General features: G+C 29.5%; 1 protein-coding gene across 1 annotated transcript in view; it reads left to right on the top strand.

Moving 5' to 3' along the window:
• The first annotated feature begins 2,858 nt into the window (after positions 1-2,858).
• Positions 2,859-19,857, top strand: part of LOC119605866 (alpha-2C adrenergic receptor-like) — a 35,561-nt gene continuing 18,562 nt past the window's right edge. The window contains exon 1 of the mRNA XM_037959194.1: positions 2,859-4,114. Within this exon, the coding sequence (XP_037815122.1) occupies positions 3,146-4,114 (969 nt within the window). The 5' untranslated portion in view covers positions 2,859-3,145. The remainder of the gene's footprint in view (positions 4,115-19,857) is intronic.

Below are 19,857 nucleotides of genomic sequence, written 5' to 3'. Positions count from 1 at the left end.
AAAGGAGGATGTATATACATCAAATCCGAAGAAATGCACCTAGGCCTCTATCGGGCCTGTTGTGCGCTCCTTAACCTTAACCATAGACCAATGTTAGCCATACTTTACCCAGAATACCTTCTGGAAAATAGTTTTATGTCACAAGATTCAGCACAGCAATTTCTGACTAATTATATGTTTTATGATGGATTAAACTATATTTCGGCTTGAAAACGTGGTATTGCCCATATTCAATACCAAAAAAAATTTTACCTACGAAAATTTCAGCCCTATAGCTTTTTCGGTTCAGACTCTATGGTGTTTTCAGCAGACAGATAGACGAACGGATATCGATAGATCTTCCTAGAATTTAATAATAATAAATTTATACTTTTGTGGTTGTACGACCAATATTTCGATGTGTTACACACGGAATGACAAAATCAATATACCCCCATCTCTTTTAATGCTGGATATAAAAATATTCTATATTTACTTTATATATTTTGTCATTTTATAACACCTCTAAAATCTTGAGATACGGATACTCGAAAATCAGTAACGGATTTAGAAAGAAGAAGCTGAGGCCTTTAAAATGACATATATGATGTTTAAGTAACCTGGAGAAATATGTCTGAATTTCATCGACAAACATATTTCGTTTTTATACCCTTTATACACTTTAGTGGAGAGATATATTGGTCCATGTAAACCTTATGCGCAAGGTATAGGTCGCAATTTTCAAGATAATTGGATGAAATTTGCCACACACGAAATGGTTAAAATCGGTCCATTATTTCACCTAGCCCCCATACAACAGAACCCCCCGAAAAGGGCTTCTGAGCTCATAATTATGTTAAATATACCTGTATATCGATAAAAAGCGGCACAACTAAGTTTTATACAAGTCTTGATGACCACGCACAAATTTCATCGGGTCTCATTTGACCTTAGCTCCCATACAAAGTCCCCTTCAGGAAATTACTTGAATGCCCAAAATTAACTTATAAACACAAATATCGCGATGAAGTTCAGCACAAATAAATATTATATAAATATAAATACATTCACAAAACTTTATCGGGTTTGGTCCATATTTGCCCCTAGCCCCTAGTTTTTCATCCATAAATTGCTTAAATGTATCGGAACAAGGTAATATTGAAAACAAATGCTTTATTATGAGAAATAAATCACATGTAATATTCATAACTGATGTAGGGTATCATATGGTCGGTCACGCCCGACTATACTTTCTTACTTCTTCAAGTTTGGAGATGTTTTCTCAAAGTATTTTATATAGGAACCGTACTATATATTAATGTATTAGAAACCGATCCTCATAAAATATGGTGGAAGAATTTATGTTTATATAAAAGTTATTTATCGAGGGACTATATTCAATAGTCGCTATCTGCCATTTTCATGAAAATGAGATTTTGATGGCAAAATATTCAGCAAACTATCCCGCATCAGTGATATAAATTTCAAAGAAAATAATTTTTGGCAATTTTATAGCTTTTTTTAAATTTCTCTATCTTAAAAAAAGAAAAATTCTGAATGCAAAACTCTCTATCTTATCCAAAAATTGCAAAACAAGTCTTCTTAATAATTTGGACATGCTGAACACAAATCCGTCAAAATATTTAAAATCGGTCTAATAGTTTTTGAGATATCGCTCATTATGATACTAATTAAATCAATTTTATTGTCGTGTTTAACCATATAACTTTGATTTTGGACCAAAACATTATAATCTGTTGCTTTTTCAACAATTTGGTTTATTTTCCTCCATTAAATTGTATAAAATATAATATTTATTGATTTTAATTCAAATAAAAATTTTATATTTCCATGAAAAACTCTCTATCTGTTGGTTGAATGAATATTTTCGTAGAAAAATAAGCTCTATCTGATATAAATATGTGAATAATTTTACAAATAATGCAAAATTTAAAATTCTTTTTATATAAGGGTTTAGTATATGGTCGTAGAAATATATTGTAGAAGAAAAAATTTAAAAATCTTCACTAACTGGCGAAATAAACAGTTTTTTTGCTCTCCTGAAAACTTGTATTATTTTAGATAGGGACTATTGAATATAGTCCCTCGTTATGGTGAATTTCATAGTGAGATTGATATTAAAAAAAATTATTGAATTCAAGTAATTTTCTGAACTAGGGAACTAGGGTCAAAGATATCCGTATTGGTTAAAGAATAAACAGTACACTAGGTATTACACCAAACTCATTTATACCGATTTTTGTATTGATTAGACCTTATTTGACCCTAGTCCCCATGCAAATCCTCCTTCAGCAAATGACTTTAATTCCATAATTTTCTTAATTACATTAATATTACGATGAAATTCAGCATAAATAAATTTTATATAAACTTAAATCCATTATGTAACCAATTTAGTACTTTTTTCCAGAATGTATTTTTATAAACGTTTGGAATGATTTTCTATTAATAAAATGTAACAAAGTAATCAATAAATTGTGAAAATGTTTTGGTAATTGTAATGATATTCTTCATGCTGGCTGAGAATTCAGGAAGAAATAAATATTTATTAACAAAATATGTAAAATAGAAGAAAGTAAATAAATATTTCTTTAAAATATTAATACCCAGACACAAAAAAAAAAAAAAATACTTTTATTTTTCTTTGAAGTAATTTTTCTAAATTAAATTCTTTCTTTTTTTCTTGTAATTTCAGATATAAAATTTATATTAATACAATTAAAATATTAAAAATAATTTGTAAAATAAAATCAACGCCGAATGGAATTGTTTAAATTAATAACAAAGAAACCTAAACTGTTTATAATCAAAACAAAATTAAAAACACTTAAATAACAAAATTATGCAAATATTAAAATTAATAATTAAATTATAATTAGAAATAGTGGCTGAAAAAAAGCCAAAAATATAAAGTAGTGTAAACAAATTTGTAAAAATTATTTAACATAAATAAAACACGGAAAACAGAATCCAAACGCTTTATGGAATAAAAATGTTAAAATAAAATTTATTAAAAAAGACAAAGGGGACCAACAAGCAAGAAAAGTTAATGCAATAAAAAAAATGTTAAATTAAATTAAAAAACAAAACACCAAATTAAAAGGAATATTAAACTAAAATAAAAAATATAAAAAAAAATAGCAAAATGGATTACAATACTCCACTGGATAGTAACCTTAATACCGGCAATATTAGCACAGATGATTTCTTGGCCATATTTACCTCCACCTCAACAGCGGCCACTAATGAGGCTGGCGGTGGCCCAGGTGGAGGGGGAGGAGGAGGTGGTGTGGCGGGTTTAAAAAACTACTTAAATAAGGCTAATAGTTCAATAACCACAGCTAATACCACACTAAATCCGCCCTTACTGACCGTAGATGGTCAATATACAGTCACTAGTCTTCTAGATACATCTCTCACCGGTTCCACTTTACAAAGTCCCCTAGAGGGAGCCGACATAAACGACACACTCTTCCTGTTAACATCAAATATTTATAATGCCACCAGCTCTAATGGTGCTACCTCCACCATAAATCTAACCTCCTCCTATGGCAACTACAATGGAATCAATCAAAATTTCACAAGCCTCAATGGCAGCAATATCACCGAAGTCGTTTGGGATGGTCGCTATCCGAGTGGCTATACACTCACCCACATAGTTATAGCCTCCATTATAGTGACCATACTAATGATAGTCATCATTGTAGGCAATATGCTGGTCATTATTGCCATTGCCACCGAGAAATCCCTTAAGAATATACAAAACTGGTTTATAGCCTCCTTGGCGGTGGCTGACTTCTTTCTGGGTCTTATAATTATGCCATTCTCCTTGGCCAACGAATTAATGGGCTATTGGATATTTGGCAGTTGGTGGTGTGATGTTCACTCAGCCATGGATGTGCTGCTGTGCACCGCTTCAATTATGAATTTATGTCTAATATCGCTGGATCGCTATTGGAGCATTACGAAGGCAGTCGATTATCTAAAGTCACGTACACCGGCACGTGCAGCTTTAATGATTGCTGCCGTTTGGATTATGTCGGCATTGATATGCATACCCCCGCTGTTGGGCTGGAAAGTGAAAATGCCGGAGGGGCCATTGCCAAAGTGTGCGGTAAGTAGTAATGCATTGTTTTCTCTCTTTCTTCAGTTGCCTGTTAGTTTTCTTCTTGTAATACAAAATTCATAAGAAAATATTTATTGATATAATACGATAGATAGGTAAGGAGGGCCAGGCGTTAGAGGAAATCAAAATAATTTGTGTAATTTATACAATAATTAGTTGCAAATACAAAATGTTTTGTTTGTGGGTAAAAGGGTTGCGAAAAAAAAACACTTAAATATACCATAGAGTGTAATTAGTATTTAATTTATACTAATTTTTTTGCTGAATTTATTTGTCTACGTATTATGACATTATATGCCGTTATATCAACAAATAATAAAGAAAACAAACAATTATAATTTGTATTTATTTAAATTTTTGTTTTGTTGTTTCTTACCACAACTGACTTTAAAGTATTTCTTATGCCTGCTTGCAATCATATACTATATAGTTTTGCATTACATTTTAGTTTATTTAAATAAATAAATGTGTAAAATATTTTTTGTATTTTGCCGTTTAATAATTCTTTGGGGATTAGAGATAAGACGTGCATACATATACGATAGTATGTAAATTTATATCAATATTCTAATGCAGTCACTTCAATTACGCATTTCCTATGACCGTGAAATTATAGCAGATGACTATGCACTATGGGTTTGTTATTATTATAAAGACATCAAGGTTATTTAAATAAATTTCAATTACTTTTATTGCAAGAACTAAGGGGCCTATGAATTATAAACTTGATCGATTTCAATTGATCGCAATTTTTCTTTTTGAAGTTTGCGACATTTGATGTTAGCGGGTTTGTTGGTTTTAATAGCAAGATTTTAAAATGCATGTCGGATAGATTGGTATATATTAGTTGGGTTCGAAAAAGGTATTCAGTTTCTGCGTTATGCGGATGATGCTAGGCATGTATGTATGTATATCTGTTGATCCGTCCATCTATCTATCCGACTAAGTGTCTATCAAACAATTTTTCTCTCACTTATATAACTCTTCTCGATTTATCTTCTGTTCTACGATTTCTCGATTAAAGGTCGGGAAACTATGTGGACCATTCCATGACTGTTAACACTCTCTTCTTATAGAAAATTTCCAAAAGAAAAAAATTATTTAAAAATGAAGTATGAATGATAGTCGGACATGGCCGACCATATGATAACCTACACCAAAATTTGGATTATTTTTTAAATAATAAAGCATTTAATTTAATTTTTACCTTTTTACTTATTGTTAACAAAAAAAGAAATTTTCTACAAGAGGACTATAAAGGGGGTGAGGGTAAATATGGGCTTAACCTTATAAAAGTTGGTAGAGGAATTAATCTCTACATCAAAGTTATTTATATAGAATTTTATCGTGTTATTGAATTTTGACCTTCAAGTCATTTTCTGAAGGGGAATTTGTACGGGAGCTGTGGTCAAATGAGGCCCGATCATTATAAAAATCAGCAATGTCGTTTAAACTTCTATAAAACTAAATTTTGCCGATTTTTGATGACATACTGGGAGCTAGGCGAAATAATGGACCGATTTCAATAGCGTTCGTCCTTGGGTCGAAAGAAGAGTATGTGCCAAATTTCATCAAATTATCTTGAAAATTTCGACCTGTAGCGTGTGCACAAGCTTTACATGGACACACAGAAAGACAGACAGGCAAACATAGCAAAATTGACTCAGAAAGTGATTCTGAACCTATTGGTATACTTTAAAATAGGTGTAGGATAGTGAAACGCAAAGAGTTCTCAAATGAGCTCTCTTGTACTCTTTCGTTCAAGCGTAATTATGCTCACATACGTATAAAAAACAAACAAAACCAGTCAGAGAACTCTTTTTTACACTCAGCCTTTGGCTGGTGTAGGACCAATATTTTTGGGTGTTACAAACATCAGCACAAACTCATAATACCTAATAGTGGTGTAGGGTATAAAAACAAAAGAGATCGATGATTCTATAAAAAAATTCCCTGTCAAAATAAAGAGAAATGTTGCTATAGAAACCAAAACACAGGGATTTTCTATAGAAAATAAAGAAATCGATGTTTTCTCAAAAAAAATATCTTAAAAAAAGAGAGAGCTGTTTCTAAAGAAAAAGTATTTTTAACAAAAAAGATAAATTTTTTATAGAAAAATTCTCTTTGACTAAAAAATATAAAAATTCACTTTAACAAAAGAAAGATATTTTTCTATAAAATATTTACTTTAACAAAAGAGCGAGATTTATCTATAGAAACATTCTTTGAAACTAAAGAGATAGATTTTTCTATCTCTCTGCCTTTCGCTGGTATAGCACCAATATAACTAACATCAGCACAAACGCATAATACCCAATAGCGGTGTAGGGTATAAAAACAAAAGAGATCGATTTTTCTATAGAAAAAATTGCTGTCAAAAAAGAGACAAATGTTCCTATAGAAAACAAAACAGAGGAATTTTGTATAGAAAAAGAAGAAAGCGATTTTTCTCTCAAAAAATTATCTTTAAAAATAGAGAGAGCTATTTCTAAACAAAATTATCTTTAACAAAAAAGAGAAATTTTTTATAGAAACATTCTCTTTGACTAAATAGAGATATATTTCTATAGAAAAATTCACTTTAACAAAAGAGAGAGATTTTTTTTATAAAATATTTTCTTTAACAAAAGAGATTGATTTTTCTATAGAAACATTCTCTGAAACTAAAGAGATAGATTTTCATATTGAAAAATTGACTATAACAAAAGAGAGTGATTTTTCTCTAAAAAAATTCTTTAACAAAAGATAACGATTATTCTCTAAAAAATACTCTTTGACACAAGCGAGAGATTTTTCTATAGAAAAAAGAGAGTAATTTTTGTATACAGAAAAATTCTCTTTAACAGAAGAGAGGATTTTTCTATAGAAAAATTCTCTTTAACCAAAGAGAAAGATTTTTCTATAGAAAAATTCTCCTTAACAGAAGAGAGCGATTTTTCTATAGAAAAATTCTCTTTAACAAAGAAAAGCTCTCCTTTCTCCATATAAACTGTTTATGATATGTTTAACACTGCTTCTAGTCTGCTTCAGATTACTATTTATTGTGTTATTTCGGTATTCCTTGAGTAATATCTAAATTAATTTAATTGTTTATTTTTAATAAATATATAAATTTCTTTTTTACAATAACTCACTTCAGATGTTAAAATGTAATAGTAATACAATATGCCACAGCAACATAAATCTAAGCATAGACAGTTTTTTTTTTTTTAAATTGAAATTTTTCGCTTACTTGAAGTTTTATTACACAGTCCAACACTTTTTCTGGTTTTTAAATTAAACATTGAAAAAGGGTTGCCTATTTTAAGGCTGTGCTTTAATTTAATGAATACAATATACCTTTAGGCTATATGTAAAATAGGCTAAAGTAATGTTATAAATTTCATTTCGTTTACAAATAAAAAAATTTAAATTTCAGCCACAATAAATTGATAAATTTAGTTGGGAAGCGATAAAATATTAACTTACATCTGCTACCTTTATAAAAAAAGTGATTGTGCTTGTTTTTTTTCTACATTCTTTTGTACTTTGTTTCTTTTGTATTTTGTGCTGAAGCTACGTTTACAAAGCAGAAAATGGAATGAATGAAATAATAAAAAAGGAAATCCTTTAAGCGTAAAAATTTACACACATTTTAACGCAATGAAATATATTTAATAATACACGCACAAACATCAGCATTATATTATTCAAACCAATAAAATAGTCATTGATAGAAAAAAACTGAAACATGAGATGAAAAAAAATTATTAAATAAAATAAACACTTCTTGTACTACCCCACAGCTTAACACTTGCAGCGAAATGAATAAATGAAGGTAGAAAAAATGTGCGATAAATCACAAAATCAGCTAACAAAAACAGACCACTACTATGGCAACAGACACTCTCAAGCATACATACAAATACACACAGACACTTTTAGTCTACAGTATATGCTATCAAACCCGCACATATGGAAACGGAAATCAATGTTTATAGATTGTGTGAGTCTATGCATGTAAGCCTTAAATCCAACATTCAAAGACACAAATAAATTCTAAAAGAGTTCTTTTACATATATATTTTTTTAGACTTAAATACTGAGAAAAAAAGAAGTAAAGAAAAAGTATCGTCATGACAATGTCGAATTTGTATTGCAGAGGGTGCGTAAAGAAATAATAACGACTTTTTCATAATGTTAATATTGACAACAATAACAAAAGTTTTCTTTTTTACATTTATTCGTTCGCATACCTAAACACATGTGCTTTATCTATACAGACACAGTTAGTAATATACATATGTATTTATGATGAAAAAGTTATTGAGGTGGTGGTATATGGAAATATTTCTCAATGCCTTAAACATTGCGATCATACCCAAGAGATTTATTCTTACCTTTTTCATTTTGACTAAATAATACCAAATACTCACGCATATTATTAACACACCATAAAAAACAATTTACCTGCATTTGGTCTTAGGTTCTAAAGAGGATTTCTGTAAAGGAATTTTTTTATGAGATAATAAATAAAATTTTTAAAACTTTGTTAAACGAAATGAATTGAAAAAATATAAAATATTGATTGTTTTAAATGTCAAGGATTTTTTTCTTTAACTACGCAATGCGAGATAATATACTTATGTATTAATTTACCCAGCAAAAACTTGCTTTGAAACGTAATAAGTTAAAACGCTAAAAATTGTTTTTCACTACATATTCATTAGCATTTAAGCTAACTACTTACATAAGTACTTATATAGTTACAAATTTGTTTTTTAATACATAGAAAAATGTTCACACATAATACGAACCTGGACCTCTTATTCGTTAATTCGCTGTCGTTTTCACAACACCACTGCTTAGTTATTTTATTGTGCGTCAAATAATGATTATGACTTAAAAGTAATGCAGGCATCATATAGTTGTCATTGAAATATAAGTTGTTGTGTAAGTACAAGTCATTATTGAGTTGCTGTTGGATAGGGCAACATCGCAAAAAAGTTTTTTTTTTCAGTTTTTTGGTTAATGTTCTAAAATTAATTAATATATGGGCGATTTTATGTCAAGTAAACTTTTGAAACCTATGTCTTCCCATAGGGATGAACATTGCATCAATGGTAATGCTATTAGACAGTAACTTAGTAGTTGTGTTAAAGTGGGTCCAATTTTAAAATTTTTGCCAAACATATGTTTTTTTTTTCATCTATGTAAATTATTACCCAATCCAATAGGTGTTAATTATATATGATACAAGATGAATGTAGTCGTATACGGAACTCATCCGCCCGTATACCTAGAGTGAGTCTGTCGTATGTTGTTCTCTTATGAATGTGTCGGATAAATGAGAAGTGTGCTGGTATGAAAGGTATCTTATACAAGTGATACCATTGAATTTTCCTTCCTTTTCCAGGTATGTTCAGAGTAAACTCTGTTCATACCACATTTACCACAGTGTGTCACTATTTGTACATTTCGGTCTACCGGTTACGTCTCTGTTGCCGACTCGACAGAGGCCATCCCATCTGCGTGGTTGTAAACAGAATTGATATTTTTACATCTCGGAAGTTAAGAAACGGGGAAGCAATTATTACGTAAATTGCCATCTGCATGTAAGAGGCACAATGGGGCGGTGGTAAGTTGTCACAAAAGTTCATTCAGTGGTTGAAAAAGACCACCGTGAAATAGGCCAACATGGCAGGTGTTCAGGTTTGACATTAATTAATATGATAGGCGTGCTTCTTAAGGATCTCTGCCTGCGGCCCTGGTGGGTTTATGAAGTGTAAAATCAAAACTTAAACTCGACAACGCGTGGCAACGCTTAGTTTTTTGAAAGGGACCTTATATAGAAGTAGATATTAATTGTTAAATATACAACATTTTGCTGCTTAATTAACATATTGTTGTTAGATCATCTCTTTTGGTCATTTCGTGACTTAACATTATGGAAGGCTTCAGAAATTTGAAGTATGTACTCAAAATATATAGTATATTAATATTATTTTAAAAACTCATGTGCTTTGATTCATAATTGAGCAAGCGAGCCCAACTATACATTATATCTATTTTTCCCATTTTTTTGCACATGTGTCTAGGGACACTATATAGTTGGGAAAATTTTTCATAACTCAAATTTATCTAATATAGCATAAAGTTATATAAAGAATTAAATAAAAGCTGTACAATCACTTTATATACCACATGCTCTTTTTTCATAAACTTCTTTCTAAAGGATTTACAAACAAAAAAAAGATAAAGATTGTCCCATACATTTGAGTAGGTACCACCATTATTGCTCACAATGGCTTAAGTCGTAAGAGTAGTTATAGAACTAATAACACTAGGTATTTGATTTAGTTAGATGGATTATATAAATGAATCCTTATATTTGCCATTCAAAATGATAAATGAAGAAAAATGAAATTTAGAGAAAAAAAGTAGTAACATGATATTACTTATAACTGACGATATACAAAATTTTGTTTGCTTCTCCTTTCCTAAGCTCTAACTAGATTTTGGTATTTCTATTCATTTTAGTATTGCGTGTGTTAAGGATTTTGACAGACATTATATTGTTGTTGGCAACTGAATGCTGTTATAGCTGTGGAAAAATCATCATAGTTACCACTGAAGATTCATATTGTTAGTATTAGTTTAACAAAAAGCAAAAAAGTATCCTTTCATAACAACAAATCTCACTTTAAAACCCCAATAACGAAACAAGGGAAAATACACAGTTGCCAACAAAACCTGTCCTTTTTTTGTTGTTGTTTCTTGTTGCTTTTTCTTTTGGGTGCAGATGAATTCGAAATTTTAAATAAAGTTCACATTATTTTTTTGTTTTGTTTAAAGTACCCCAAGTATTTTTTGGGGTTTTAATAAAGTAAAGCTAGCAGTAGATACTTAAATACAAAAATAATAAATAATAATAATAAAGAAAGTGTGAGAAATTTTTAGTATCCACTTAAAACCAATTTAAATTTAGGTTTAAATAATAATGAAAAATATGGTTATATTATCCCTTCAAAAAGTAACTACAGTTATAGTTAAGTAAATGTTTTTCTAAATCTGTATACATTTTAAGAAAAATATGTTTTTTCTTATTTTGCTTTTCATTAGTATTTGTAGTTTACATTTATCTCAAGTTAAGCTTTAACAGGAATCTCGTTAAAATATTTAATCCTTGTAATACTTACAGGGATCTGTCATTTAGAGTTTCTCTCTATGTTAGTGTCATATAAATATGTATTTTATTCTACAGAAAGGACAATATTAATTTTGTTATTTTGTTGGCAGTTGCAAAAGACAGATAAATAGTTATGTAGATAAGTATGTATGTATATACAAATATTTTTTTGCTATTTACATATTTATGACTATTTTAAATTTAAATTAATAAAATAGTTTAGATAGATATTTTGTGAAATGTTCTAAAAGTAAATGAGGAATTTTATAGAATTTGAGTTATTAGATGGGTTTACTTTCAACTATTTTAATATTTTGTATTTTGGTTTTAAAATTAATCAGCAGCAACAAACGCACATATTCAGTTTGAAAATATTCATGATTGTAAAAAAAACATATGTTATCCTCTTAGCAAACGTATAACTCATTGACTTCCAAGTTAGACTATAGACTAGACTATAGACTAGTCTATAGACTAGACTATAGACTTGACTATAGACTAGACTATAGACTAGACTATGGACTAGACTATAGACTAGACTATAGACTAGACTATACCCTAGACTATAGACTAGACTATAGACTAGACTATAGACTAGACTATAGACTAGACTATAGACTAGACTATAGACTAGACTATAGACTAGACTATAGACTAGACTATAGACTAGACTATAGACTAGACTATAGACTAGACTATAGACTAGACTATAGACTAGACTATAGACTAGACTATAGACTAGACTATAGACTAGACTATAGACTAGACTATAGACTTGACTATAGACTAGACTATAGACTAGACTATGGACTAGACTATAGACTAGACTATAGACTAGACTATACCCTAGACTATAGACTAGACTATAGACTAGACTATAGACTAGACTATAGACTAGACTATAGACTAGACTATAGACTAGACTATAGACTAGACTATAGACTAGACTATAGACTAGACTATAGACTAGACTATAGACTAGACTATAGACTAGACTATAGACTAGACTATAGACTAGACTATAGACTAGACTATAGACTAGACTATAGACTAGACTATAGACTAGACTATAGACTAGACTATAGACTAGACTATAGACTAGACTATAGATTAGACTATACACTAGACTATAGACTAGACTATAGACTAGACTATAGACTAGACTTTACAATAGACTATAGACTAGACTATTCAATAGACTGTACACTAGACTATAAATAACTATATATTAGACTATAGACTTGACTATTCACTAGACTATGAACTAGACTATAGACTAGACTTTACGCTAGACTATAGACTAGACTATACACTAGACTATATAATAGACTGTTCACTATACTATAAATAACTTTATACTGGACTAGTCGGAAAGTATCTTATTCTCTGTTGGTACCACATTCAGTTCAATCCATTTTAACACATATATTTGATATTAGTGAAGCCAACCCTTAATCATTTTGTTTTTTTCAATTTTAACTAAATCGAGATAATTTTGTTGAACCCTCCTAATGTTTAATATTATGAACTGTTTCATTAAAGGAATAATAATTTACTTTTGGGTCATCATACTAACAAATACACTTAAATATTCATTTATGCAAATTTTGTATTAAATAGATTTTATTAATGTCTGCCCATACGAACGTTATTGAAAGTCTTTAGAGAATTCTGATTTTAAATTGAAAAAATATAAACATACTTAATAGACAGACAAAAATTTACATAAATGATTTTAATTAAAAATATCTGCATCATAATTGAAATTTATTTTAAAGTTCTAGTTAGATAATGTGAAAGGAAATAAATGGATGTTTTTAGTTTTTAAAAACTTTTAAGACCCTTTACTGGACATTTTTGAAGAACGGATATAAGAATATCATAGATCTTTATAGGACACAGAAAATATATAGGATAGAAGGGGGACCATACACCAAGGTGAGCATCATTTAAATAGTAAAACTTTGAGGGATTGAACACAATGGATAAAGGAGAAGAAAAGCTGGTACTGTCTTCATGTTAATTGGTGTTGGTAAATATAGCCCTATGGCGTATGGTCTCCCTTCTAATCTACCTTAGGAATTCTATCAGTTATAATTTAATGTATTAGATTCGAGTACTTTAAAAAGGAAAGGGTTAACCAACTTAAACAAAAATATATTCCACATTTCATAGTATCCATACAATCCTTCTAAAACAAACAATATAATTTAAATTTGGTTTTCTTTAAAATGTCTATGCAAACATACATACATAAACATTTTTATTAATACCTTTGGAAATGTAAGAACAAGCAAAGAGTATCTCAATTATAAAAATTCTATAAAAAAACAAAATATTATAAATTCTTAAAAACAATAAAGGAAAGCAACAAAAATAATAATTTTAATTAACCTTGAGGCAAACATGAATGAACAAAAAAAAAATCAGAAGGAAAGAATGAATAAAAACAATGTCTAACCGTAAAATGAAAAGAAAACAAACAACAGAATTGAATAAATAAATAAAAACCAAGTCACAAGTGGCATTATAAAAAAATACACGAGGGTAAGGATTTCAAACCAACACTCCTCTAATCAGATCCTGAATTTCTCATTAAGGAAAATGAGAAAAACAAATGTATAAAACAATTTCACATGAAAAATGTGTTGAAATTTATTGCAATTGTTTATGGCAGCAATGGGTTTAATGTTATAGTTTACTTTTTTGTTTATCCATTCTTTTAATATTTTTGCCAAATAAATAATAGAAAAGACCTTAATCCCTGGCCATTTGTGTATATTAAATATAAATAAACACTGGTATTAAAACTATTACGAAAAAAAACTCACAATAAAGTGAAGAATATACAGCTGTGAATTGAGGTTAAGTATGGGGAAATAATTAAAAATTATTATAAATTTGAAAATTATACCACAATGAAGATATTAAAATGTGCATGCAGTTTTATTAGGGTTGTATGTGTGTATGTTTTTTTAGAAAATTGAATAGTAAATACATTACATCATTTTCTGAATGGGATCTACATAATCGGTGCATTATTTCACCTAGGCCCCATACAACCATAACCCCCGGATAGGGCTCTTGAGCTCATAATTATGTTGTTTCTTTATATAAATCGGTACAAGTTAGACATGTATAAGTCCAATGATTGGCCCTAATTTGACGTCATTTGGTCCGACTATACATTCTTGCTTGTTTTTATACCCTTCGCCTTCGTGAGAAGGGTATATATAAGTTTGTCATTCCGTTTGTAATTTCCTGAATATAGTATAATAGACAACAGAGACCCTTATAGATAGCAGAGTCGATTAAGGAATGTCCGTCTGTCTGTCTCTCTGTCCGTCTGTGTGTCTCTGGAAATCAGTTTTCTGAAGACCCCAGATATCTTCGGGATCCAAATCTTCAATAATTCTGGCAGACATGCTTTCAAGAAGTTTCCTATTTTTACAAACCAATAAGGACCCAGAATATATACTTTTATGGATCTCAGGCCAATATTTCGATGTGTCAGATACTAAATGACAAAATCAATATATTATTATTATATTCTTATTACATTCATAACATTAATCCAAAATATCTTTATACATATCTCCTCCAAACAGATTTATATTTTTTCATCTGTAGAACCCTTAAAAATGTTAAGCAGTACAAATGTTATTATATATTATTTTCCCAAAAGAAAAAAATATAAATAAATGAAATTCATGATTTGTTACAAATTTTTTTTTTATAACATTTGCTGTTTCCTTACAAACTCAAGTACTTACTGTTAAAAGCAAACTGTTGAAATGTTAACAAAATACTGATATACAAATATTTTCACTTCTTTTTTTTTTGGCTCAGAATGAAAGAATGTCAAGGAATACCTTGACACACAGAGTAGGATAAAATTATTTTTCTTTGTTGGAAAAAAGACAAACATTGAATGTATACCATCATGTAGAAAAATAAAGTAAATAAACTGAAACTCATTCACATGTCACCCTCTTAAATGAGAGGCACACATGTAGAAAAATCACGAAAAAAAGAAAGAACTTAAATTCGAGAAATACATTTTACATTATTGTGGCATGATAATTTTTTCTTGGTTTAATTTTCATGCTTTTTAAATAAATGGAGGAGAACAAACATGAAATTTGGTGGAATTTTGGATACAAAATCAGGTAGCTTATACTTTGTTAAATGGTTTTTGTGGGTGTTTTATTTTGATGGGTAATGATGTATGAGTTGCTTTTAGTATTTTGACAAATGTTATGTCTGGATTTTCTATTCGATTTTTCTGTTTTTCATTAAAATGTACAAGCAATTATGTAGTCTGCACAATGGGGCAGAATACACCACTTTAGTGGTGAGGGTATATTGGGTTTGTACTGGTGTTTGTAACCCACAATAATACTTGTCCTATACCCACCTTAAAATATACCATCGATTTAGCTATGCCCGTCCGTCCGTCCATGTAAACCTTGCAATCAGACTACAGGTCGCAATTTTGAAGATAATTATATCAGGGACGAAGCCTATTGAAAATAGTTATGATCGGTCCATTATTTCACCTAGCCCCCATACAACTGAACCCCCGATTAGGGTAATCAAACTACAGGTCACAATTTTGAAGATATTTCAATGATATTTGGCACATGATCTTCCATAGAACTAGAGACGAAGCCTATTGAATATAGTTAACATCGGTCCATTATTTCACCTAGCCCCCAACAACTAACCCCCGAATAGGGCTTTTAAGATCATAGTTATGTTTAATATACTTGTATCTCGACAAAAAGATACAAAAAACCAAGTTCTCAATACAGTCCAAATACCTTTTGAAGTGTATTAAAATCTGTTGTAGTTGCTGAGATATCATCCGTTGAAGTTGAGGGACGGACAGACATCGTTAAGTTAAATCAGAAAGTGATTTTGAGCCGTTTGTAACATGTTCAGATAGGTGTGGATCCTATATTTTTGTTCGTTATAAACAATATTCACAAAGCATAATACCCTCTGCACTATAGTAGTTCAGGTTATAAAAACCATGAATATACCAAAAACCATGAGTTTTCAATATTTAGGTGAAGATATCTCTAAAAAGAAAGAAGATATGTCAGATGTTAAAGTTAATAGAATAGACTTTCAGATGGCATAGAAGCTTTTACAAATAAAGCTGTCTTGGCACTTTTATAACGCCTCAAAAAGGGGCAAAAATGGAGCTTAATCAAATTTTAGGACACGATATTTCAAATCCCAGATGTGATGAAGAAAACCTGAGGTTATATTCGATTCAGCGCTGCTCAGAAACGTCTAACTTGGTCTCAGGGTTGCGACTTTTATCGAACTTTGTCGGTCTGTATAATTGACCCCTCCCTTAATATAAGGTTCTATTCAGATAATGAATTTTACATTCATGACAACACAGTATCACAGTAGCAATAAAATTCAATCTAGTTTATGGAAAACTAAATCTCTCTTGCTAAATTATATTTTAATACCTCTGTATAAGACCTAATTAATTTTACTATTATTAAATAAACAATTCGACATACCCCCGTAAAAGTCCATATTCCAAAAATCATCGTAAAATTTGTCATATATCTTATTTGTTTTAAACATCATAGGCAATCTTCCATCCCTGACTCTACTGTCAACTTTGCCAATAACAAAACTATAGCAACATACACACAGCTTTATATGTATCGTGTATACATACTACATTAACAACCTGTTGTTTTTGTCTCTTAGTGTTTCCAATAATTTTTTGACAATATTTTCTCTGTTATTTCGGAATTTTGCTCATTCCTATCTCCATTACTTATAGATCGATGTCTCTGATTTTAAATAACAAAATTTTTGAACGCATTTTTGATAATATTACATCGTCCGACACTCAAACCGGGTGACATACGTCTGAAAGTATAAATTTAATGGAGAAAAACTGAAAAACATTTTTGGCATCTTTTTATCCTGAAAGTATAAAATAAAAATAATACAAACTACTTCCCAACACTTCTTGTTCGCTTGAGATCAAATTTGGCATTGTTTGATCAGTAGAAGTATTTTAAAATATTTTTTGAAAAACGTACTTTTTAAAACTTTGAAGTCCTTTAAAAACGACACAGAATCACGAAATGCAAAACTAAGAACGCAATTTTTCTCCATTTATAGTTTCAGATGTATATAATCTGTTTTGTGTACTCTTTTTGTTTTTTGAAGACTTGGATACTAAAGATATCTGATGTATTATTCTGATATACAGATAGACGGAATATTTTAGTAAATTAGTTCATTAAGTACCAGAGTTCTTTTAACAATTGAATAATAATGAAAAAAAATATAGTTTTAGCCTTTTTCCCACCTTTGTTTACCAGTTAAAAATGTTATGGATTTAAAAGTGGGAGCTAGAACGGTGAAATACATATTATTGATAACATATGTTTGGTATTCAAAATGGGCAATATCGTTTCATGATTTCAACCAGTCCCCCCATACAGATGCCCACCCTGCAATACTATTTAAACCTTAACTTATGTAGAGGGGGATGAATGTCCCCAAAGTGATTTTAGGTTTCATTCTCAAACTTTCCCATGTTTGCTAATATATTGTCACTTACTTCTAAAATCTTTTATTTAACCACTTATAAGCCTAATGGAACATAATCCCCAAAAATGGTTTTAGCCAGTGAAATGTGCCTTAAGATTTACTATAACAATAATATTAACTTCCTTTAGAGAGAATAAAACAACCTGATAAAAATGAAAAAAAGACATTTACCGGATAAAGATTTCAAATGTATGCTCAGACAATATTTACTTTATGAAGTAACCACGACTTTTTTCTACTTTTCAGTTTTTTTTTCAGTAAATAATAACAGCAAAATTATATTTATTTTTATTATTAAATACCAGTATAAATAATAATAATAATTTTATGTTTTGTGTTTATGTTTTTGTATGAGCTTAAGGATGATTGTATATAATTTGACTTACAAAACCTCAAACCTCTGTTATGCATATATACAATAATATTTTTAATAGTATGTATGTAATCTGTTGTATGTTTATTTTGTACGCCCTAATGGTATGTAAAATTTTTTGTTTTTCAATGTTTATTTTTTTGTTGTGTAGTTTTTTTTTAGCTGTTGTTGGTTTACTTCTTTTTTCATTTATTTATATTTTTTTTTTTTGCCTTAAAGTATGTTTGTTTAGATTTTGAAAATGTGTCAATGATGTCCTTGGCAAATAAGCGAATTGTACACACAAAACAGAAATGCAAGCAGAGTACATGCTGTGTTAATGTTGTTTTATTTTTTATCTCTTTTTTTTCTGCTCTCTTTCTTCAGTATTAATTTCTAATGTGTTCTTTTTGTGCGTATATATCTTGTGGCTTTTTACTTAAATTTTTTCCCTAGCTAGTCGATGCCAGTCAGTGGTGGCTGATGGCAGCACGTTGTCTTTTATTTGTTGTTTTTTTTTTTTTTTCAATTTTTGCGGAAAATTTATGAAAAAATGAAACTGTAAACTTCCTTAAGCTGGGATTAGTGTCGGAAGCAGTTTCATTAAAAAAAAATAAAAGAAAATGAAAGAATTAAAGAAAATGAAATAGTACATATAAAGTACAATATGTATTTCCCTAAACAGACTTTTATTTGGATTTTTAAATAATAAACAAAATGTCATGTTCCTTGTTTCAGGTCTTATCTCAATATGTACTTCCTAAAGTTATTATTTTAGGATTAATATAATGTAATTAAAAAAAGTCTAAAAAATTATATTTCATCAATTGCTGCAGAACATACCTATAGTTTAGTCTGTGTATTTATACCCTACACCACTTTAGTGGGGAGGGTATATTGGGACTTAAATGTCCACAATTTTATTCAACAATAAATGGCTAAAGTATATCTGAGGCAAGGAACAATTCAACTTAAATGCTTTTTTATGAAAACTAAATCACATTCTATTTTTGTAACAGTTGTAGGGTATTATATGTTCGGCCTCGCCCGACTATAATTTCTTACTTGTTTTTCTATAACTTTTTCTATGAAGTTTTTGTTAATTTTTCGATTTTTGGGCAAAATTCCTTAAAAACCTAAATTTCATTCTATAATCCAATAAAACTAATAAATTTATTGATACATATTTACAAACAAAAAACCTTACAAATTTAATCATAAAACTTATTTGCGCCCATTCGATATAACATTAAATCATATGGCTCTTACAAAATAAAAAAATCTACACCTCACACAAAGCACATAATGAAAAATGAAATAAAGCAAAACTATTGATTAAACTATAATATAAAAATAATGAAACAATGAAATTGAGTTATATACTTGTCGATACAATCTTAACAAAACAATCAAACACCCTCCCGTTCACATTCCTAATTTAACCTTATGTCCTTTTTTTCATTCTTTTTTTTTTTTTTGGGTAAAATTGGAGGGGGGGAGAAAAAAACAAAACATACACAATAATAATAACAATAACGAAAACCTCGTCTAGCATTTGATGGCGTTAATATTAAATTAAATAATTTATTAACATTATACACTTAATCAAAATGA

This window comes from Lucilia sericata, unplaced genomic scaffold, assembly GCF_015586225.1.
Source record: "Lucilia sericata isolate MDLA Ls3-8-SP2 unplaced genomic scaffold, ASM1558622v1 Contig000528F_arrow, whole genome shotgun sequence".
Lineage (NCBI taxonomy): Eukaryota > Metazoa > Arthropoda > Insecta > Diptera > Calliphoridae > Lucilia > Lucilia sericata.
Note: the sequence above shows the minus strand (reverse complement) of the source record. Positions and strands in the feature narration are given on the sequence as shown.